This window comes from Haemaphysalis longicornis, unplaced genomic scaffold (genome assembly GCF_048455015.1).
Source record: "Haemaphysalis longicornis isolate Haplotype H1 unplaced genomic scaffold, Haemaphysalis longicornis Haplotype H1 scaffold_5, whole genome shotgun sequence".
Classification (NCBI taxonomy): Eukaryota; Metazoa; Arthropoda; class Arachnida; order Ixodida; family Ixodidae; genus Haemaphysalis; species Haemaphysalis longicornis.
Window position 1 is genome coordinate 63,202,579 of NW_027526385.1, and position 24,807 is coordinate 63,227,385.

General features: G+C 43.6%; 1 protein-coding gene across 2 annotated transcripts in view; it reads right to left on the reverse strand.

Annotated features, from left to right (window-relative positions):
- The window catches only part of LOC144138321 (plancitoxin-1-like), a 43,486-nt gene extending 18,685 nt beyond the window's left edge, over nt 1-24,801 (reverse strand). Inside the window, exons 1-6 of one of the 2 annotated variants that reach the window (XM_077670541.1) lie at nt 24,631-24,801; nt 18,821-18,980; nt 9,060-9,126; nt 5,966-6,130; nt 1,401-1,595; nt 462-532 (exon numbers count right to left, since the gene is read on the reverse strand). In XM_077670541.1, the coding sequence (XP_077526667.1) occupies nt 462-532; nt 1,401-1,595; nt 5,966-6,130; nt 9,060-9,126; nt 18,821-18,980; nt 24,631-24,740 (768 nt within the window). In that variant the 5' untranslated portion in view covers nt 24,741-24,801. The remainder of the gene's footprint in view (nt 1-461; nt 533-1,400; nt 1,596-5,965; nt 6,131-9,059; nt 9,127-18,820; nt 18,981-24,630) is intronic. The other variant, XM_077670540.1, reaches the window with a different exon arrangement.
- Between the last annotated feature and the right edge of the window lie 6 nt (nt 24,802-24,807).

The window sequence follows — 24,807 nt, forward strand, 5'->3', positions numbered from 1 at the left end:
ATCGCCCCATTTCATCGCGTCCTTGAAAAAGTATGCTGACAGTTCTATCACAGTATAGTTTTATAGATTCGTGGTAACGTACACTCATCTCACATGACCCGCTACCACCGTCGGTACTTTCACCTTACGAAAAAATTAACACCAAAGGCTTTTTTGCTGTCCTCAACAAATGTCCATGACTACTGGCGCTTGTGCCTGTCTCGCACGTCTGTGGGTTTCGCACCTAAGCTTCCGCGGTTTTAAGATGCTTTTTACCTTCAACTATATCTGCGTGATACACTGAGGTATTTTCTTGCACAAGAGATCAGAACAAGAATTCTAAGGATTCTTGCGTATTCCAAATACACGGACCCTAGCAAACCACTTCCTCAAGCAGCCGGTATTATTACAATATATACGTTAAAAGGCGCTCAAAGAATTCGTAAAACACTCAAGCAGAATAGGCCTTTATCCCTTCATACCTTATAATCCCGAAAAGGACCACCAGAGTTGCAAGAAATAATCATGTTAACTTGCCCGTGGGCTGCGATACCTGTGGTGAAATAACAGAGAGATAAAGTATAGGGTTTAACGCGCCGACACAACGCAGGCGATGAGGCGCGCTGTAGTGGAGGGCTCCGGATTGATTTTGACCACCTGGGGATCTTTAACGTGCGCCGAAATCTTGTACACTATTGTGAAATATTCATTTAATTCTACGCTTCGCTAATTCGAAATACATTCGTAATGATCTCAAAAATAAAACCAATTTTATACAATCACTAAAAACATTTTATTGCCTTCTTAATGTTTATAAGAAGCGTAGAGGTACCTTGCAGCTCACAATTATGTGACGTAACGCTGAATTTTGGCGTACACTTCGAGTCAGAAAATGTATTCTTCTGTACGCCATTTGATTCCTTAGTGTGAATTTGCGAGTTTTGCTCGTGAGTTTGCCATCGTCAATTGCAGAATTAGGAACTGTGACTGGGAAACGATTATCAAAAATGATCTCATTCCTGGAATTTTGTTATTGACGCTAGACATGTTCGCCTCCACCCACCCCAGTTGAATTGTGTTTACCCGTTATGATGGACCCGACACTAGACTTCGTCAATGACTATAGTACAAAGGTGAAAATGTATTGTGTATCTATTAGAAATAAGCATAAAACTTTAAATGTGTATACCCATAGTGCAATGATAAGTTTGCCCATATTCTGTAATACCGGTTGGGCAATTAGCGCTTAAGAACTAACGAATTTGTTAACGCTATTTTCCTTCAACTGGGCAGAAGCAGATGCTAAGATGCTTGATAAGAGTGGTTGCGTGGAAGCCCTCTTTTAGTTGGCAACCTTTCTGTGGAAGTACTTACACGTCCGAAAACCGAACGATACGCGGAATGTAGTTCGTTTCACCTACCTTTGTCAAAATTTCCGTGCTTTGCGAAGCTGCGGAATTCCGTCCCCTCTATATCGTAAAGTTTATCGTGCAGCACCCAGGGACGTGCAGTTGTGAATTTCCCATTGAAGAGACGATCGAGATGAGGATATTCCTCTTTTTTAAAGGTACGCGGTTTGGCGTAGATGTTCGGATGCTGAAGCAGTAGGTGCTCCGCTGTCAGAGAAAAGGCAAAGAACGTTGAAATAAAGGACGAGAACCGAAGTTTGCCTTTCTAATGTATAGACTGACGACAGCCATTTGCAACACTGGGAGACAAACCCGATTTTCATGATGAAAGATTTAAGGTCGCAAGAAAAAGCGCGTACACTAGAAGAAAAGGAACAAGACAAACGAAGCGCCACTTCTGAATAAACTGTATTAAAGAAAACAACAGCATTTATATGTTATTCCCAATGACGTCACCTATTGTGCTCTGGACCGCCTTTCAGGAATTCAATCGCTCTCGCTGAAAGGGCACCAGATGGTTTGCTTATGCACTCCTCGCCCGCTCTTTCAATTAACAACGCTTCGATAATTTCTCTTTCAAGCTTATCACTACCCCTACGCCGAAATTTTGTTTGCTCCAACCTCTGCACGCACTTGCATGGTTTACAATGGTCGGCCATGTGCCCTCCAGCTTTGTTTTTCACATCCCATTTGTGCTCACGGGCTCTTTCGTTTAAACAGCCTTCGTTTGTCCTGTGTGTTTTCTTCTAGTGTCCGGGTTTTTCCTTGCGCCTTAAAACCTTTGATCATGTCGTATCAACTGCCCCACATCAAGCTGTTGCTTGTACGATTTTCAATACTGATGCTTTAGAATAGATGGGTGATTACTGCTTAGGAAGCAGCTCTGAGCACGAGGAATGCAAAACTCGTCAAACAATAAGCAGAAATAGGCTTTCCCAACCAAGGCCGTACAACAGGTGACTTAATGTCCTGCAGTTGAAACTTTGTGTCCCACGGGGAGAGTTCCTGACTCATTGACACTGGCGGGCAGCATAATGATGTTATAACTTCATGCGGTCCACTTTAACCTCGTATTTTAGGCGGATTCAAAATCTGCAACATATTCAATTAGTCAGGTCGAGGTTTTTCACCACAATTTCAGCCAACGACTTTAAGATTGAGTGAGATTGGCAATAAAAAGGAGGAAAAACGGAGGTCGAAATCAGTGCACATACTTTTCGCGCGCACACCGCTCTTTCATAAAATATCATCAAGCATGATGTGCGCTGAGCTCGAAGTGAATATTTACGCTTACAGGTAGCAATGCGCGCTTACGTATTTACATACGTCACTTCCACGGTTGATCATCAACGTCACCGCTACAACCGAAGTAAAGAGCCTGAATAAAAAAATCTGGGACCATCTCCAATAACGTGTAACCTGGGGAGGGGTGAAGTGTTCATCTTCGTTGGCGTTTTTGCCAACGGCAAAAATAGTGTTTGGGGTGGAGGTGCACATCTTTCCTGTAAAAGTGTCCTGTCTTTTAAGCACGAAGCTCCCTAGCGCGAGGCGTAAACAAGTGTCCCGGTGTTTTTTAGCACGCGTTACCAAGCGCTCCAGCGCAAAGCGTAAATGAGTGTCCGGGGTTTTTTTTTCAGTGCGTGTTACGTTCTAGCGGGAAGCGGGAACGAGTTTCCTCTGTTTTCGTACCGTGACTACATAAGACGACGCTTACTATGACGACAGGAGTGCCGACAGCACCAGCCCCTAAGGAGATTCGCCCTTAATATTTCTCCTATAGTCATCCAGAGCGAAGTCCTTCCTGGGCGCTGTAGTGCACCAGGAGAATTTTGTATCTAAGGCAATGGTCGGGGGCACAGTTTAGGTGAGACGCCACGGAACATGGGAAGGCCGCGTGAATTTTTCCTCTGAGTGGAACAGGGGTGGAACAGAGGCGTGAAATTAGCGATACTAAATGTGTACCCACTCATTCGCTATTTTAACACGACAGTGTTTTATTCCGGGATACACCAAAATTTCACTGCCGTCATATCCGTCACGGAAATGACGCCAGAACAACGAAGCAAGCGGCCTGTAAATGGTGCACCCCTGCACACAGGGTCGTCTTGCGGGGAAACAAGCTTTAGTACTAAAGAGTACGTTATACTTCGGATTGCTCGTTTTCGGGTTTTATATTTCAACAGGAAAGTGTTATGCCGGCATACACCAAGATTTCCCTGACGTCATACCCATCACGGAAATGACGCCAGTACATCTTTGCCGAAGGGACCAGCCAGCACGACGTCGCTTGCCAAGCCCACCTACAAGACAGCCGCCGACCCGCAAATCATGCTCAGCTGGAGATTCCGCTGCACATTTCACTTTCGTGTTTTACCGATTCCTATTGCAGAGGAATAAGCCACAGTTTTTTGCTGGAATTACATAATATAAGTGCGATGCCAACAGAATTACTTGTAATAAACTTGTGGGACAAATAAAGCCTTAACCTTTAATGTTCTGTGTTCCTCAGGTTTACTTTGACAGAGAAATTTGCATTGACCTTTCTACTGCGTCCCTAAACTTACGTTTTAGACGTATTCTATCTACGGTTGTGCAGACCTGAAAAAGAACTACCATTTGAAGAAATTATCGATTAAAAATAACTTAAGAGTCATTGGTGACTTTTAAGAATGAGGGGAAATTGTGCACCCTTCCTTTGGAAGCTTGAGGTCCGCCTTGCTCAGGCTTTGGAAGTATCCTCAAGACGGTGTTTCTCGAACGCCACTCGTACACTGGGCCAACAGTGATTTGCATCCTAATCGTCTCAGTGTTCTAGTTTCTTCAATTAAGGGCAGAATCAGCTGCCTGTGGCTTCTCTTACTGTACACCAGATACCTGAATTTCGCCGTCGTCATTCCCGTTCCATTCGTTTTCGCCATCAGGCACTAACAGCATACTCCATTTGACAACGCGTGCCAGTGGCGAAAGGAATCGCGGCAACCGTTCACACGGCGTGTGATGGATCCATCGGCAGGTTAGGTGCCGAGGGTTGCTTAGAATTGACGGCTACATGGCTGCGCCGGCAGTGGAGCGAAGGCAGCATCAGCGCAGATACCAGTTTTTTTTCTTCTCTGGTATGTCGCTCTGGGGAATAATCGGCGGCGAAAAATTTGGACAAAATGTTGTTTCTTTGGCTCACCAAACAATATTCAATGAAAGATTTAAGTTAACGTGAAGTCGAGTGAGACGTGAGGTCAGCTGTGAGGTGCGGTTCATGTCAGGTCCGTGATGCTGACACATGCTGGGGTGAAAGTGCCAACCGCAACCTCAACCACAGGCGGGTGGTTTAGTGAAGTAGGAAACGATGGTTGCAGTTGTCTGGAAAGTCAAAATTTGTGACGTCGTTTTCCATGTCTGTTCATGGGAACTGCTGCGTGTGGGTTTGCGCTTTGCGGCTCAAGGGCAGCAAAGGTCAGAGAGAGTCATTTTTATGATGGTAGGTGAAACCTAAATGAAGGTTGTGCTGCTTAAAATTGTTGAGTATATGCGAAACGAATAAAAGTGATTTTGTGTGGAGTAAGCCCCGCAAACAAAAACTGAGGATGGTAATGACACATGATAATGAAGATACTAAAAACTGAAAAGTAATTATGTATGATATGCGATCAGCATCCTGAAATTCTTTAAAGCATAAACATTACATCAGGTACTCCCATCCAAATAGACGCTACAGCCATGGGTTCTAAAGCGACACGGACCATCTCGATCAGCACTGCAGGAAAGAATCCTAGCTTAAAGACGGTAAATATTACCTTTACTGGTTTTGAGAATTATTACGTAGTCGTTAAGGGCTTTGGGGTTATTAATCTCGTATTTCGTGGCCACGTTGAATCCGAAATAGCAAGTCTTAGACACTTCGCCACAACACAAAGCGAAATGTGGAAAGATTCCTAATGCATAAAACTCGTTGCTTGAAGTGTTATTTCTTAGTAGGTAATTGAGCCCTCTGGAAGCAGAAAAACATTCCTAATAGGTTGGTGGGATAAAAAAGTTGAAACAAGGTAATGAGGACGTCGACAAAACATAAACAGAACAGTTCAACGTCACATTCAAGGCGTGACAGTAACGCACACCTTTATCGGGCCAAATCACCGAACAGGACACGCAACATCACTTGAACGCATTCACAGCACAGTGCTTCATATTTGTCACAAATGGGCTATTTAAAAAAAAAATCAGCGCTTCAATGTGCTCTCAACCCATTTTATTGTCTCACCACAATATGTTTAACTTTTTCCGAGATAGCTTGATTGAACTGAAGCTATAGCTTTAGGGAGCGTTACTGCTGCATTCCAGTTGCAATTACGCTAGGAGCAAGGTGTTTTTCTCCAGCATACAAACAATTTCATTAAATGCAAACAGATTCTTGAGCACATACGAATCTGAGTGACACTGAGATAGCAATCCTCATTATAGGCTACGTTTTTATATGCTCACTACAAATAACATAACAAATATTCTAAATATTGAAACACATGCGGTCGCGCATGCTGAGCGTGAGCTGCGACTGATATCCTGTAATGGCGGTTTCAACTCACCAATAGTTTTCTCCTGACCTGACTTGAATGTCACACAAAGGGCTACCTGCCCGTTCCGTTCTCCACTCGTCGGGTACTCGTAGCGTTCATCATCAAGGTTCCCGGGAAAGTTGGGCACACTGTGGATTAACCACACTGCTGTCTGTGCATCGAACATGAATACACCTGTAATGGGAAAACAAGATAAGAAATGCTCAAAATGGAAGCTTTGAGCTACGGTTACAATCCACGTAATACGTGGGGAATAGTCTGAAATGTAGGGGTAAAATTTGAACCACTGGGACAACGCTCTCAGAATGTACGACGCCTGTCACCGTTCACCGAAGTAGGGAGCGAACGGAGGGGTGTAATACAGGCCGTCCCTCGAACTGCGAATACTGGCTTACTGTTTTTATATACCTTTTAAATGTCAAAATTAAATAATTTTTCCTGCTTTTAACGCGCGGAAGGTTTTGACATAGATGAATGTGTCCTGCCTATAATGTTGGCCAGGTGCGTCTTGAGCCGTCGTTACGCACTTTTTTTTCGTTGGGAAATTTGGGGATAAAGAGCTTAATCTGCCCAAAAAATCACGAACTGTTATGTTCAGCTCAGTCAGCGCTAAACTCTCCCTTCTAGCATTCCATTTAAAGTGTGGTGGCGTCAAAAAGAACGACCAAGACTATTTTAACAGGCTTGCAGTGAAATTATTAGTAAAAACTGCAATTTACTTGCTTGCTTTACTGCAAATAATGACAAAAGACGATATGATTTCTGCCGCTGTTTTACGTGACTACCCCCTCCTCCTCCCCACCACACGAGCTATTCCCTCTTCTCTCTTCTCCTTTCTCCAATTCACCAATTAATGGTTCCCCTGACCTCCTCCTTTACGCAATCTCGAAACCTTTTCTTTTTCTCCCCTCCGATCCTCCCTGGTGTCCTTTTCTCAATAAGACGCCGCAAAAATCACCCTTCTTACACTTTACACCTTCACTGTCTGCCTCCTCCTTCTGCTCCAACCACCTGCCCTTCTCCTTCTCTCAACCTCTTCCTCCAATTTTGCCTCCCTCTCTTTCGATTGCCACCAGGACACCCGCTCCTACTCCTCCGCTCTCCTTCCCATTTTTTTCCTTTTGCTCCACCGCTCCTTCCCCCTCATTTTTTTAACTTATTAACACTCCCCGAATATCTCTTTTGGCTTCACACATCTCCTTTGCCTTTACCTTCTGCTACCACCCACTTTGCCATCCCCCTCTCAAAACAGAGCCATCAGCCTATCACATTGCCCCTCCTCTCTTCCCATCCTCATCCTGTTTTCCAACCATTTACCTTCTCCTCCGCTACACTGCTCACCCTATTTTCGATCTTTCTGAACCTTGGTTCGTGTGTCCCGTTGTTGACCCATGCTAGATAGCTATTTGGTACAGGTGGGTGACCAGCAATTTGTTGGTGGTGGTGGTATAGAAACATTTATTCAAGAGGTGCGCGCTTCGAAGCGGGATACGCCCTCAGTCCAGGGCCCCTGCGGCGGCTGCGGCCCGGCGTGCCCGGTCCACCAACTGTCGCTGGTCCTTAGGATCCGAACGGCCCAGCGCGACCTCACACTGCTGGAGGGTGGGGGTGCGAATGATGGGGGCTGTTGGTCTGTTCTGGTAAGCCCACGTGGTGTGGTACAGTGTTGCATGTTTGCTGCAGTGTGGGCATGTTGGTGGATATATTGGGTTGTATGATGTGCAGGAAGATATGTGTTGGTCTGTAGTTGCCGCCAGGCTACAGCCTCCTCTCGGGTGAGCTTCTGGTGCGGTGGTGGGTAGGCACATCTGGCAAGGTGGTGGCCTGGGTCACGGAGCGACTGATGCGGTGCACGGAGCGTGCATGCTCGGGCTGTAGCATGTGCTCACTCGTTTTCGTCGAGCCCTGCGTGACCAGGCGTCCATATTAGTACAGTAAAGTTCAGGGTATCATTGTGCTCTTTTTATTAATCGAAGGGCGCATATTGAGATGCGACCGTTGCCGTAGTTTCTATATGCCTGTTGGCAGTCTGTAATTACGTGAAGCGGTTTATTCGAAGTTAGAGACGTCATCGGCAGTGCAGTGGCCGTTTCTTCGGCTTCAACGATGTTTTGGTTTTTACGGCTGCAGTGCGAACGACATCGCCTGAGCCGTCGATGACGCTTACAGCTGCGGCTGGATAGGATGCGTAGTGGGCCGCGTTCGTAAATCGCACATGGGTGTGATGAGAGTACTTACCGTGTACGAATTGTACTCGTGCTTCTCTGCGCTGTATGTGATGCTTAGGGTGCATGTTTCGCGGGAGCAGATCAGCCCTGATGATCGTACAGATTTCCGGTTGCACAGTTTCCGGTCGAAGGTGGCTGGCGTCCGCTTTCTGGTAGCCTAGCTGCCTCAGCACCGTGCGGCCGGTCGAAGATTGCCTGAGCCGCTTTAGTAGGCTGATAAGATTGGCTTCAATGATCTCCCGCACCTTGTTGTGCACCCCGAGCACTTCCAGCTTACTAGTGGCGTTGTGAGGAGGGAGGCCTAGCGCTTGTTTGTACGCCCTCCGCAGTATATGTCTCGTTGGTCCATTTCCCTCGGTTTCAGCGGGAGGTAAGGCGTAGAGTACACCACGAGGCTGACAACCAGTGCTTGCACCAACTTGATGACATCATCCTCCTCCATACCCTGGTGCCGGTTTGGGACTCGACTCACCATTCGCGTGATTTGCAAGGTAGTATGGTCGAGGCGCTAGATGGTTAGCGTTCCTCCTCCGTATTGCTGGATGTAAAGTCCCAGTATGCGGATGGTTGAGACTACGGGGATGTCGCTACCTTGGAGCTTTATTTGTATTGTGGTGGGTTCCAGTGGCTTGCCACGTGGCTTGCGCCTCAGAATGATGAGCTTGGACTTCTCCGGTGAGCATTGGAACAATAACGTCATTACAGCGCAGCAGTAATGTCATGAGAGCCGGCCAGCTAGCCAGCCAAATGGCCAACGCAGTGTGTGCCCTTGTTGCAAAGATAAGGCTGCATTTCTTTATAAGGGTGGCTGGGCAGCTGAATATTTGCTTCGATATTATGATAGTGGTGGGACGTGTAAAAAGAGGAATAACCACCTTTTGTGTGTCCGCCGTCGTCTGTTTTATTGCCCCACTGGTCATTGTAGACTGCATAAATCAGGTCCTGGAAGAGAGCAAGGGGTCACTGTCACAGCATCTCTACTGCATGTTGCTTCAACGCTTGCATTTTTCCCGACAGCTGCATTAGCACTTGTCATTCGCGCTCGTATACAAGAAAGCGCACAGAAGGCCGATTGATCGTTATTCGCCGAGGTGCCCCATCCCTTCCCTCAGAGGCACAAGGGGCTCAAGTAGTTAATTTACAGTTGAGGAAAAAGTGGGCAGCGGGTTTAAAGCTTGCTTGGAGGTGGCAGCTGTCTATTCTAAAAAAAACCGGCATTGGTGTTGCTGGGGATGTCTACTTCTTTACGGTAGTACCAAACATCGCTTTGGCTAACACGTCATTGTGTGAGCCAATGCCTGTTTCCATACGTTGCGAACACGGGCATGCTCCGACGTGACGCCCACATTGGCTGCGGGAAGCCACGGGGCTGCGAACACGGTATACGGAGGCCTCAAATCCAAGTCGGTTATGTCACTGCCCGGCGCTATAGGCGCAACGTTATGATTTGATGTATTACGTCATCATCCCACGCCCGCAGCTTCACATAAAATTAATTCGACGTCTCTTGGTAGATCGTTATTCTCTACGCTGGGGTTGCCTGCCGTATAGGCTGAATATAGGCCTAACCAACCCGCTCAGGTGGATGCTCCTCTAATTAATACTATTATGTCTGTATATGCGTTAAACGTCGAAGTGGCCGTGTGCTGGGTGCCAGCGTATACTCTGGGATTGCAGGTAATGAGACCGCAGACCGAATGGCTGCCGCTGCTTCCCTTACAACTACAGTTGACATAACAACAATGCCCTACACCTACCTAAAGTCACACATCAGACAACACCTTCGCAGAACATGGCAAGCACACTCGAATGAACCGGCAGACAACAAACTACACATAATAAAGGCACTCTTGGGACCATACTCCATCGACGCACGCAACAGACACAATGCAGTCACCCTAGCTCTATAACGGATAACACACTCCCAACGATAACACACTCCCACCTGCTCACGGGATCTTCAAGACACCTGTGTAGCAGGTGTTGAGACGGCCTATCCGTGATCTACGTGCTACCTCAATGCAAAGCACTCTATCCAACATGACACAAACACTTCGCCCAACTCTACAGAAGATAAATCCCACCACAACCAGCGTTTTTTCTGTCTGACAATACCATGGTTTAAGTAAAGCATGTTAACTATTTAGCAGAAGTTAAATTTTTAGACCTAATTTCATACCACGCATAATCACAACCTGGCCTTGTACAACAGCCATCCTCATTGTCTTTCACTTATCTTACTTTTGTTCTTCTAACCGATTTTAGTGTTTACCTCTTCATCTCTCAGATATAACAACTGTTTTGGCGCTCTTTGCCCCGAGTCGGCCTTGCACCATAAATATCCAAACATCATCATCATCATCCCGTGACGATGACAGCTGCCGATACGCTCAAAGCCATTTCGCCAATTCCAACCTTCTAGCAGCCGACCACAATACTCACATATTCACTCATAGATAGTGGCCAGTGATGAAACTCATTGCAGATTCACTTGTACCTTGCCATAGGGTGAAAAAAATATATCTTAACTAAGACGCTATCTTAACTGTCTCTCTGAGGGTGATTACCCAGGGCTTCCGAATAGGCTAATTAGTTAGAGTGCGCACTGTTGTATGGGAAAACAATGAAATGTAGAAAAAAACATATACACTTCGTACGTTCATGAGAAGACATAGGAGAAAGCACCTATTAGCATAGGAGTCTTACGGGGGCCGTTACGAATTCATGAAGCACGGAGTAAATTTATTTCATTCTTTTGCCAAGGCTTCTAGCGCCCAGTGAAGAAGTACGTGGTGTTTACGAGAAATGAGACAGGCGTGTACGGCCGGCATCTTTAATAACAAGTAAAATTTTATTTATAGCCCTTTGTGCACTGTGGAAGACATATCTGAAGTTAGTGTTTCGAAAAACATTTGGCCTATCTAAAAAAAATTCTCAAATCCGGCTGGGGTGGCAGGTTCTTTGGGCACGTGGCGCGAAATTTGAATTTATTACAACTGCGAAACAAACTGTTATAGCCATTGCCGCAGGGGTTTTTCTGCGGAGGCTTCACGTACTGCCACATGAGCTCGCGTAGTGCTTTTATGTTTTCATGTAAAATTGTCGTTATTAAAAAATTACGCACTTGAGTTTTTTTGCAAACTCCCAAAGTGTGGGGCCCTGTTTTTGTGCATCTGGACAAGCTAATATTTTTCCAGCCTTTTCATTCGTCCAGCTATTTACTTTATGTAGAAAAAGGGGTTCATTATGAAAAATGCGGGGCATTGCACGTAACTGGCGGATTTTGGTCTACTTTGACAACCGATATAAAAAAGGCCATCTTTGATTTTCTTTTCAAACTTCGCAAAATTGAAGCCAAAGTTGGTCTCCATCACAAGCTTGAAAAACACATCGCACTATTTTTGGGGTTTGTAGCCATGCAGCACTAAATATGACCTTGCAGCAGTATTGCGAGGTCATACAAGAGTGGTCTGTACCAAACTTCTGACTGAAACTTAAGACGAAATACAGGAGGTACAGCTAAAAAACATGAAAGTAAAATGGAGGTGACCATGCTTTCTTAAAATTAACGTGAATAAAGTACACAGTTCCTGAACCTGATGTAAAAGCTCTGGCACTCAAATCTATGATCGGTGGCTTATTATACTGGTCGTGCGAAACAACATACTTCCAAACCTGGCCTTTTTAGAAATGTGAGCCTAAAATGAATCAAGAAATGATTACATTTGATGAGACACTACACACGTGAGAAGCGATAAAAAAAACCTAAAAAAACAGTGGAATAACAAGACAGCCTCTGGTACTTCTGTTTGCACTGCATGAATTTCCTTTCCCTGATCGAGAACTCACACGCGCATCCAACTGTCGTCCTCGCAACGGGATTACAACCGTGTCTTCACTGCAACCTTGCGTGTACGACAACTTTCAGCTCTCTGTGGCCCCATACGCTATTGCAAGGTTGCTTAATACCGATGTGGCTGTACGGTCTTAGCTGGTGACAGAAATTTTTATACGAGTCTCAAGTGTAAAATTCATGCTTCAAGTTCGTTTACCGTTGCTGTGGTGATTTTATGGGCTTCGGTTTCTGCCTAGTGCCCTGCAGACAGATTCGGTCTACTTTTTGCTCATGAAAACTTTTATAATGCCCTCATGCTCTCGTCTGGCGTGCGAATTTCAACAACGTTGTTTCTATTTGGCGGTAACTTAGAGCTGACAGTTTTAAACTCTGAAGATACGTGTTCAGCTTTTCAGCAGCTAAATGCGCAAGAGCAGACAATTCCTCGGATGGCGACGTGCCTAAAGAATCCGCAGTCGGTTCCTTGAAGCGTCGGAACCTTCTCTCGCACACTAAATCCGCACCTCGGTTATGGCGGCTTCATTTAGGGAGGTGCTGCTTCAGCAGGATAGTATGCATATCTCTCACGCTGAGGGAGTTCCTTCGAGATGCTTTTTTTTCTTTCGGAAATTTAAATATTCCGTTAGAAATACACCAGTTTCACTGTACTTCCCTTGGGCCCTAGAACCCAATAAGGAGTCATTGACCTGCCTGAATAGCCACAGGCAATGATCAGACAGCAACTGTTCGCAGCTAGAAAAGTTTTTCGATGTCCTTCCTGATATCTATGACTGCACCAATATTCACGGTTTTTTGTGTTTTAATGGCTGGTGTTCGTTTTACCGCGAAACAGAACGATCATATCTGCCTGAAATGATGCAGGTGGAACCGCCGTCGCCCTCCAGTACATGTCGCTTTCCACTGAAGCACTTCTCCCCGACGATTCAAGCCGGACTTTAACATCGTAAATTAGCGCACACTCGGACAGATGACAGCGCTTGCGTTTGCGTTTGTTCGTGTGCCCATTCAAAATCACTAGTTGGTTAAGAACCACCTCCAACTAATCCAACTGTTGACCTTACAAAGCTGGACTGCATTGGCGCATATCCAAAACACCGTAGTCTCTTCCCAGTGTTCTGGAGTTCCTCGTAACAGTTATGTTAATCTCAGTGTGCGTACATGGGGCACAAACAAAAAAAGTGAGCATTGCATAAAAGATGAATACAAAAAACGTGAGTGCGCTATCTTGAGCAGTAACACTTGAAAGCATTAGTACTGCGTGTTAAAACGATGTGTACTTTATTCACGGGTGATTTCAAGAAAGCATGCTCACTTATATTTTTTAGCTGTGTTGGCCATTTGTGGCCTTACGTTGCACTGAGAAGTGCGATAGAGGCCACTCTATAATGTCCCTAGAATACCGCTGCAAAGTCATATTTGGTGTTCTATAGTTACAAAACCACGAAAATAGTGCAACATGTTTTTCAAGCCTGGTATAGACAACAAGTTGGGCTTCAATTTAAGAGAGTTTGAAAAATCTCTAAGGTGGAGTTTTTTTTATATCGGTTTTCAAGGTCGAACAAAATTCACAACTCACCTGCGATGCGCCGTATTTTTCCTTATGAACCACTTTTATACGTAAAATAAAAACTGACATGGATAACGAAAAACGTTTTGAAAAATGTCACTTACAAAGTGAAATATCTAGTTTGTCTAAATACGCAGAAAGAGGGCCCAAAATTTAGGCAATTTTTGGAATAATGTAAAGTCTGTAATTTCTAATAAAAAGGCTTTTCCTTGAAAATATACAATAGGTAGGTGAACTCATTTTACAGTATTGGATGTGTCCGCAGGAAAAACCCTCCGACAATAGCTGCAATAGTTTGTGTTCTACAGCCATAAAAATTTAGAATTTCGGGCCTTTGGAATTTTTTTAAGTAGCCAAAACGTTTTTCCTGAAAACAAACTTCATATATGTTTTCCCCAGCACACAAAGTGGTATATATGATATTTCAGTCAAAATTAAGGATAACGACCAGACACTGCTGTCGGCATCTCTAATGAAGACACCTTACGGTGGTTTTTACTTGAAAGCCAAGGAGTTTGAATAAAGCATTGAGATAAATTTTGCTTTGCTCGGTGAAGCGGCGACGTCCAAATAACCAATTTTGTAGGGATTCAGGTTGATTACTAACCAGGCAAACTCCTGTTGGCGCCAATCTATTTCAGCTCAAAACTAAGTTTAATTTTGAAAGGCGACATCAATCACGGAGAGGGGTACTTCACACTTGCGGGATATACAAGCGGTGAATTACATTCAAGTTTTAGGCGAGTATATTCTGGTCCTTTCAGGGTGTTGTAAAAAAAATATCGTTGGAAAAGAGATATCACTGAAATGATGTCGCATTCATGTATATCAATTTGGAGACACATCCAATTCAGAGCCATGTAAGACAAACCCAGATAATAAATACACCGTCTCAATCAGACAGATACCTATATTATCCGGGCTCCCAGAACTCCCTCCACCCTCAGACAAGATGGGATTCGAAAAAACTCCCAAAAAGTTTCTACCTGAATAGAATTCCGCATTGTCGTTCATTTATTGATTATGTAAAATGAAGTTCAAAGGGGCAGAGAGTTAGTTTTGATATTGAGCAGCTGAGCATTTTTTTAGGCTAGTGCCATCCAGAAGTTCAGCCTCAAGAATGGAATCGTAATCAGCGAAACTAAATAAAATCTCCAATCTAAATTGTACAAGCCAATTGTACAATCCAATTGAAGCTAAATCATCCAACAGCTGATTTAGCTTCATAATGGGAGCGATAAGTGGGAACAACAAAATGGTGGGACAAATGAGCAACGTGTTCTAGTTTGCTTAATAGAACGCTTCGAGGCAGCAGCTTGGCGTTCCTTCGAGATATCTTAAGTTAAAATGCACTAGTCTATCCCCGCAGATAATAATTCAATAGGGAAGAATTCAACGCGGATTCCTGAAAGAATGGAACAGACAAATAGGAGGTGGTGCGACAAAACCGAGACCTTGGAGATGCCAAAACGCGGATTCCTGTAAAAATACTGTCGTCGCTCTCCAAATTCCATATTCCATTGTCTTGGGGTGTGTTTGTACTAACAGCTATTGTAATCTCGTCACTAGTGGTCGGACTGAGAGGCTTGGACAATCGCTCCTAAAAGCCCTGCACATACGAAATGTCGGTAACATGCTTCGTCACCCACAGAATGGCGACATGTGTAGTTACACACCTAGCATTTTTACTGTCTTACTGAGCACATGACTCTAACACACGCTTGTAAATCGAAGCCACAACCCATGTATCAGGATCTCCTTTATTCAGCACGACTAAATTGTCTGTGGTGGCCCATGGGCTCCGTGCTGGTCTCGGATTCCAGAGTAACCCTAGTTCGAATATGTGATCGCAAAATTTTCTGACATCTATTACAGTTTTATTCATTCATCCCTCTAATAAATATGGTACACTTCCATCTGTTTTAACAGCAGATATGTTTAGCTCTTGGTTGCGCTGTCCATGAACAGAAACGTGCGCGCAACGTGTCATCTACCCCTGACGTCACTCGCTCCGCGTTGCTAGGGGTGACCTCCTGGGCTTATAGAACGAAGGAACGAACGTTCGCTAGTTCGTTCGTTTCCTCGGTCAATTGTTCGATCCCTTGTTCGTTCGCTCATTTGTTCGTTCGCTCGCTCACTCATACGACCGTGCCTTCCTTCCTTCCTTCCTTCCTTCCTTCCTTCCTGTGTGCTAATGCCTCACTGCCACAGTTAAGCCACTCTGAGGCGCACTTAACAGTTAAGTTCAGCTTTTAAGCTCGAACTCGTTTTGATGGCATTTGCAAAATGTGTTCGAAAAACGAATACCAAGAAAAAACAGCGAGCGCTCGTGAGCATGTGCCTTGTGAGGAGCGCCAGGCGTTGTCCAGGCTTAGCGCGGGGGCTTGCGCCAAGGGAGGAGCTCGCAAGCAAACCAAGAAAACAGTTCACGTATCCACGCCTCAAGTGGGGAGATCAGCTCCGGCTACAGACACGACACCGATTTGGCGACGCCGGTTGCTTCGGGTTCTGGTGCGTGTTAACGCGGTCCACTTAGGTATAGATATGAAAGACTGCGGACAAAACAATGAGGGCCTTCAGTCATGGAGCGCCTTCAGCGGCAATTTCGGAAATCTGTATGAGGTGCAGCAGCTGAATCTACGACCAAGGCAGAGGGGTCGCCAGCTCTTCGTTTTCGCCAGCCTTGCGCCACTAGTCAAGCTGCGCCAATATTATTTTATCCGTTGGGCAGCCAGCCGTTTTGTTTGCCGTATTGCGGCCGCTGTATAATGCGCCATGGACGCCGGATTTTCGACAATATAGTGAAAGAAAGCTTTCTAATTTAAAATATTCTTACTAATCTTACACATTGTCATCGTAGTTAGCGTAATTGTAGCCATCGTAAAACAAATACCTCAGCCATAGGCTTAACCGCGCACCAATCATACGGATTCGAAATTTGTTGCTTGCCAGTATTTGCTTATTTCGACCCTACATCCAGAAGGTATCTGCATTTTTTACTGTAGCAGTGTCTTCGTATGGACATTTCGTTACCTTGATGGTCCACTGGCAATGAACATTCTACAATATCTGCCTACTCCCCTACCTTACATTTATGTTCCAACTAAGATCCCTCTCGCCCGTTTGCTCATTTATCCCAAATGCTCGTTTCATATCCTTGAAAGCTGCTGCTTTCAACCTGCATTCACGTGTTTTTGGACAGCTGCCGGCATCGTAAGTTTCTTCTGCAGCCGTCGTTGCTTGCATTACGCAACACTTCTGCAGGTTCTTTCTCTAGTTTTAGCCCCAACTTAAACTGCACTATTTCAGAGTTTCTGTATCACTTGGGCGAAACGTTCTTTAGGCCTAATTTTTTTTTTAGTGAGTCGTACCAGCACCCATAACTGGTCTAAGTTGCCATATTCATCCACCTGGTTTATTACATTTGTTATCTAGGCAGAAGCGGGGGCTTTTTGCACCTGGGTTTATTAAGATTTAAGATTAAGATTAAGATTTATTAAGATTAAGACTAGTGAGCTATGTCTACACAAATTCGGAAGCATTGCTGGAGGGAATCCAGAATTTTATTGAAAATCTCGCCGACCCAAACATACCAGCGGTGGCAATAAAGGAGCTAATGCGCCGCACAAACAATCCGCAGATTCCGGTTCAATGACCAAAACAATCTACGAATGACTAGCGAAAATAAAATGAACAAAGAAAAAAGAAACATTATGCAGTTCCACTCAACGCGAAAGCTGTCATAAGTGCGGATCAGTGATTCGCCAGTGTTTTATTTATGTTATTGTTGTGAGTACCTTCTGTATGCCTTCTGTTTATTTGTGTTTTGCTTTGTTTTTCTGCGTTTCGCTTTCCGTTTTGTGTGTGTTGCTTTTCTTTTTCTGTCTGTAGGTTTTTCTTGCCTGTGTTTTTGCTCTCCTTTATCTCTTTTATCAACTCTAGTGCAATATCCCCTCAAATGTTCCAATTTCTGGTCAGTCTCCCACATAGGTATGCGATGCAAAGCGAGGAACAACAGCAATCATCAAAGAAGGCTGCTGGAGGCCCCTCCACGCCAAGGCCTGCCATTGTGTCGCCCAGTGCCTTTGTAGTAGTTGTGCTACTCCCAGTTCTTTTGTATTTCGGGGCATAAAAAAGCTGGGTGACTGCCATCGAAATGTGTGACACGCAAACCACTCATTCGTTGCAGAAACGGCTCATCTGCCATGCTAGAACTACATATTCAAGTAGGGTTGACTTTTATTTTGTTTCCCCCTCTTTCTGTTTTTTTCATTCTTGAACATAATGACAAAATAATATTTTTTGCTCCCCTTTTTCGTCTTACCTAAGTGGTTTGGACGAATAAAACAAATTCTTGGTCAATACCCCAAAATGAGCATGCGGCATTTGACTTGCGTGACGCCCAAAATAATGATTGGACAATATCTCGGGCTGCTAAAATGCTCCGAACTCAAAACATAACTAGAAGGAAAGCATTTGTGCATAATGGCGATGCATATTGGAGGATATCACGGGCAGTTTTGCAGATTACTGCATCCGGAATAGACGCAACTTTCTTCCCTTCCGTTACCTCAGAGGGAGAAACCAACGACCGACCGAACTGCTTCAAAGCCGACCCCACTCCACACGTACACCGAAATCTTAGCTCACTACAAAAACGACCGCCGTCGCTTCCCGCCACCTCATTCACAATTAACGCGCGACGAAGAAACCACTTTCCGGCGCCTGCAAACCAATTCGTATCCCCATAACACCCTACTAAACGCTATGTACCCCACCCAATACCCTGCCACCTGTAACTTCTGCCCTGTTGCTGGTACCCTATACCACGTGGTATGGGAGTTCCAACGGACCCCCACTCTAACCCCAAATCCCAACCCTACCTATGAGCAGTGGGTGGAGCAGCTGACCAGCTCCGAGCTCTCGGACCAGCGCCGACTGGTGGAACGGGCCCAAACGGCCAGCCAGCTCCAAAGCACCTTGGAATAAGGATGCCTCTCACTGGGTGGAGGCCCTACGAACATCCTCCTGCTCACCAGTATAATAAATGTTTGTCTCTCTCTCTCTCTCTACTCCAGTTTTGGTTCAGCCCTGCATAGGCCGCATTTCCTTGCTTTGCCAATCACGCGTATACATATATTTGCCGGAGAATACGAAATGAAACGAAAGTACTATTACGGAAACTGGTTCCGCTTGGACGTCTGGATTCTCACCTTGGGCTTGTTGGGTCCCCAAAGACGACCAATCGTGTTGGCAAGCGCCCCTTCGTCACTGGCAATGCTCTTGGAAGACACTGGCCAATGCTTTGTGTCGGGCGTGTGCTTGTCAACGTAGGCGTATTCGGTACCATTCCGAAACTTGTAAATGAAGAACCTGTTGGGATTCCAAAATACGGCACCCTATAACTTTCCTCAATATAAACGCCATTCTTTTGAAGATTTTGGTGCAATAGAAGCGTACATAATAGCATATGTTTTAGTCCGGCGGAGTGCTTGACGGGCGCTACAGCTCTGCTTTATCTTCTAGGTAAGACACAGCGACCTATTTTGTGGTCCTTTTTTTCTGACAAGCACTTCGCTGGACTGCACCTTGTGTTAAAATGTCCGACGCGCACGCGCCGTTATGTCTTTCATGCTTGAAGCCTCTGCCTCTTTCCGAAGGCATTAAGTGTCTTGCTTGTAAAAATGATTATCACAAGGGAAAGTGCTCCGGCTTAACGAAAGCGGCACTCAAGAATATGTCGAAAAGTGACGCCGATTCTTGGACGTGTCCCACGTGTGTAAGCGGCGCGTCGCAATCGTCGAGGAAAAAGCGTGATAGCCAGTCAAGGCGAAACCGAGATAGCCAATCTGACAAGAGCGATGACGAGGGTGCGACGTGTGAACCTTCGCTGAAAGATGTGATGAGTAGCATTACGGCGCTGTCGGCTCCGCTACACGAAGTGTTAGACCGGATGGACAAACTTGAAAAGAGCGGAGAAATGCAAAACGTGAAACACGAGGACGCTCTTTTGAAGCTGACAGAACAACAAAAAAGTATTGAAGCCATGGAACAGGCTCTGGAGCACATGTCTGACAACTACGACGAAATTTTGAAAACGACTCAGGAAAATAAAACCAAATTAAAAGAACTGGAAGAAAAATCGGCATCGTTTGACGCCGCATTCTCAGAGCAGCAGTCAGAGATGGATAAGCTTAAGTCGAACTTAAACAGCCTTGAGGAATATTCTCGGCGGAAAAACATTGAAATTCATGGCATTGAAGAAGCAGTGAACGAGATCCCCTTGAGCATCGTGTCCTTTTTGGCAGCAAAGCTATGATTGAAAGCGCCTACCCCAGAGGAGATCGAAGCCATCCATAGAATTAAAGCCAAACCTGACATGACGCCACCCTTGCTGGTGCGGTTTTCAACTACGACAATGCGGGACAGTTGGCTCAGCAAGCGACTTGCGCTCAAGTCAGATGATATTTACATAAATGAAAATCTGACTGCGTACACTAAGAGGCTTCTTGGGATGGCGAAAAGCGTGGGAAAAGAAAAATCGTACAAGTTTGTCTGGGCATGGGATGGTAAAGTGTTTATGAAGAAACAGGAAGGAATGGGTGTCATGAAAATTGTAAATGAAGGAAGTCTGCTCAAGCTCCTGTAAACATGGATCACGAATTCAACACCTTTGATGACTGCATTACGTAAAGGCAAAGCTTCATCAATAAGCAAAGGAAACACCAGTCATTAGATTTACTGCAGAAGGATCAACATTTGGGCGAGTTGGTACTGGTTATGTATCATCTTGACGAAACAGCGTAAAAAACGGGGACACTAGGAGAGAAAGACGACAGGACGACGCTGTCGTCTTTCTCTCCTAGTGTCCCCGTTTTTTACGCTGTTTCGTCAAGGTGATACATTAGATTTACTTCATGTAAATATTAGAAGCCCGCATAAGAATTGGGATCTTCTTGGATTTTACACCGCTAAATGTATCTCCTTTCTTGACGTCATTGTATTAACTGAGGTTAATGTTGACAATAGCACTATAAAGCAATACCAATTATATGATTTTTGTCAGTACCACTTATGTAGGGAAAAAAGAAAAGGTGGAGGATTGGCAATTTACGTGAGGAAATAATGGCTATGTCAACAAACGCTACTCTCGTTTAGTGAGGCAGAGGTAACTTTGCTCACTATCGAAAAAGCGCAGGCTTCCTACGTTATTGTAGCCGTTTACAGGCCACCAGGGATGAACGTGTAATTGTTTTGACATGAATTAGAGCAGCTAATAATCCAACTAAACAAACACGACAATATTATCCTTGTTGGCGACTTTATTATAGATATATCCACACCAGGGAAAATGCGCGTCTCGGAATAACAAACTCTCATTTCAGCCTTTCGACTCGAACACAAAATAGATGGTATAACTAGAGAAGAGGTCCTCGGAGATAAATGAACTAGATCATGCATAGACCACATTATAACCCGAATAGACGATGGACAGACATCAGCCAGTATTATAAACAAAACGTCGATGACCATTACTTTGTGACGCTTATCGTGCACATGTATTACGGAGATAATTCTGACCAAAAAAGAAAATTAAACAAGTTTCAATTGTAGACAATGTAAAGGCTGACAAGTTCATAGCTGAGAAGCACTGAAACAATTTGATAGGTCTAGACCATACGACGGCGTACGATGAACTCGTTTCAAATTGCAGCACATATATAAGTCAAGCCAAAGAATGGTAACGATTAAACAAAGAAAGAAAGACAAAACATGGTTAACTCAAGAAATAATGGAGTTAAGTTATCTAGAGGAACGTTTGTACCGCAGAAGTAAAGCAAACCCAGCTGATGAAATTTTAAACCATGAATCGAGGCAAATGATAAATCAACTTGCCGTCAAAATAAGGCTGGCCAAGAACAATTACTATAAAAACAAACTAAATAGCAGCCGGAAGAATATAAAAAAATCATGGCAAATAGTAAACTCGTTAACGGGCAGAAAGCCAAAAAATGGCATAGACGAGGTTATTGCGATCATTTTCCCTGAAAGACAAGCTCAGGAATTATCAAATGAGTTCAACGATTGTTTTGCGGACACCGCCAGACAATTAAGAAGTAAAAGTGTCATACAACAGTCGCACATATACTGTCCGAAAACATGCGTTTAGCGTATCTACCTGAAATAACCGAGCAAGAAATATGGGAGATAATTGGAACATTTCCTATTAACAGAATGCCAGGTTACGACGGAATCCGAATTAGAGATCTGGTTGTGCATTTCGAAAAGCTGAAAGCATTGCTTATGTACATTTTTTTCAAAAATTCTAGAAACAGAAAAATTCCGAGAGGAATGAAAATTTCATTGATTAGACCTGTCTTCAAACAGGGCAAAAAAGACCAATGCGAAAATTATAGGCCCATTGCTATATTGTCCTGCGTAGCCTGTATTCTGGAGAAAGCCATTTACAGGCGGATCATCTCCTTTTGCGATGAGTTTCAGCTTCTGTCGAATGCACAACATGGCTTTCGTACTGAGAGAAGTACCATTACATTATTAGAGGACTTTGCAGATTGTGTAAACGAAGCAATTGATAGTAGTAATATAGCCCTTGAATTATTCATAGACCTTAAAAAAGCACTCGACACCATGGACCACAGTATTATCATTAACAAATTATCATTGATTGGATTTCGTGGCATATATACAAATTTGTTTAAAGATTACTTTGAAAACCGTTACCAACTTGTTAGAATCAACAGTATTGATAGTAACCGTTTACATCTCCGATATGGCGTGCCTCAGGGCTCTATTCTGGGACCATTACTTTTTAACGTGTACGTCAACGATATCTCAGACATTAAGCTGCATTCTAAGATATGTCAGTACGCTGATGATACAGCCCTTGTATTAGCGGGGAAAACTTATCCGAGGGAGCGGCATTGTTGCAAGAAGATATAAATAAACTAATGGCCTGGATCTAAGATAATTACATCTATATTAGCAAAGACAAAACCCAGCTTATTTATTTTCACAGTCCGCATAGAAAAGTTGAACTCCCTGTCCCTTTGTATCTGCATAATAATCTATGTAGAAATTGCAAATGTGCTAGCGTGAATTGTTCGACAAAAGTAAAGTACCTGGGCCTAATATTCGATTATACGTTTTCATGGACCAACCATATCGAACACCTCGCAACTCGACTAAGACAGGTTTGTGCATCAATATATAAAATTATATCTCTATGTGACAGGAAATTGCGTAAAATTATATACAAAACATTAGGGGAATCGATATTGCGGTATCGTGTCTCACTATATGGGTTAGCTTCTCCGTATAAACTAAGTATATTGAACAAAATACTCCGCAGGATAACCAAAAATATAGCATATGGCACATGGGAATTCTCGGATGATACAACGAAGCTTATGGCAGCACACTCAGTTTTCAGCGTGCAGCAGCTATTTTTGTCTGTAACACTTACAAAAAACTTTCTCCGATGACTTTAAATAATGTGAAAATCTGAAACCTTCGTAAAACTGAACTGTATAAAATTCCAAAAGTGTACACCAACTATGGCAAAAAGACTAGAGCATTTTATTTGCCATTTTACTTTAATAAATTACCGAACAACGCTCAAGTAGTCTCTATGAAAGACGCTCGAGTGTTAATCCATGCCTGGATTTCCGAGAATACCACCTAAATAAACGCGACTGCAGAAGAAAATATCGCATGTGTACATGTATATGTGTGTGTACGTATGCGTATGTATATATATATGCATATATATGTGTGTAGTAGGCGTACATATATGTATATATATAATATAAGGTCTATTTCATGTGGTCTATTATCACTTGAGGCTACTGTAGGCTCGGTACGCATATAGTGCAAGATGGGGAATTCTACCCTACGGTTGATATTTTTGCAGTAAACGTGTGTTGTTATTACATGGTACCTGTCACCCTCTGAATCCATGCGTTAGTTACGCTTCGCTCAATTATACTCAAGGCTTGTATTTAGCGTTTTTTTGTTTGTTTGTTTGTTTGTTTATATGGAACCTCAACAATATGTGTTATGAATATGCGCGTTTGGTGACCCTGTGTTACTTGACGGTTTCGTATGTGTATGGATATATATGTGTGTATGCATATAGATGTATGTGTATGTATATATATATATATATATATATATATATATATATATATATATATATATATATATATATATATATATATATATATATATACTGTTTATTATAACGTACAGGTTTCGGACGTGTGTGTGTGTATTTAGGCGTTATTTCGATTCGATAGCACAATGTATGTATGCATGTATGTATATGTATTAACGAGCTATAGCGCGAAAAGTACATTTTTAGAAACATTATTAAACTTCCGCTGACTGGCGTTGTCATAACAAAGCGCTACTAAAGGAAAATAATGCACCACTTGCATTGTGTTTTTACGGAAAAACTACTGAACTAGCTGATTTGCTTTACTTCAGTAATAACGTGAAAGGCATTGAAACGGTAGTCGTGGATTGAAATACCGCGTATTTGTCTTTTCCTCCAGAGAGAGCCACCCTTCGTGAGATTTTTTGTTAAAAAATGAAGTCCTCAGGATATATTTTTAACACATGCATTTTTGTTTAAACTAGCTCGGCTTCAAACAAAAACTTAATTCTGTAGCGTACCTTTTTAAGTAATTAAGCACTTGAAGGTGTTTAAGGGCTCTTTTTATTGAGACAGTAGAAAACCCATCACAAAGACGAGTTGCCTTAATAATTTGACAAAATTTTGAGTTCACAAAAAATTCTCGGTGCCCACGAACGAATAAAGAAGAACACGAAGTAAATTTTAGTTGCCTGTAAAAAGTCATATATGAACACCTGAAAAAATTACAGAAGGCACCTACGAAAACGTTGAAGTTCGTTTTCCACCAGCGCGCATGTCAAGTGCTGCCTAAATTCGATCGTGCTAAGAGCGCTCATTTTTGTAAAAGCGAAGGGACGTAGCGCTTACCAAGGGACTTCGTTGTTATTTTCGTCCATGCATGAAACGCGAGCGTTCACTCCAGACACAAGAGCAGTAACTGCTAACCAGAAAACTGCAACGCCTTTAAAACTTATCATTATTTCTTAATACTAAAATATCCGCCAAACACCTGGTCGGCACTGGTTTCGGTGTTATAAACGTGTT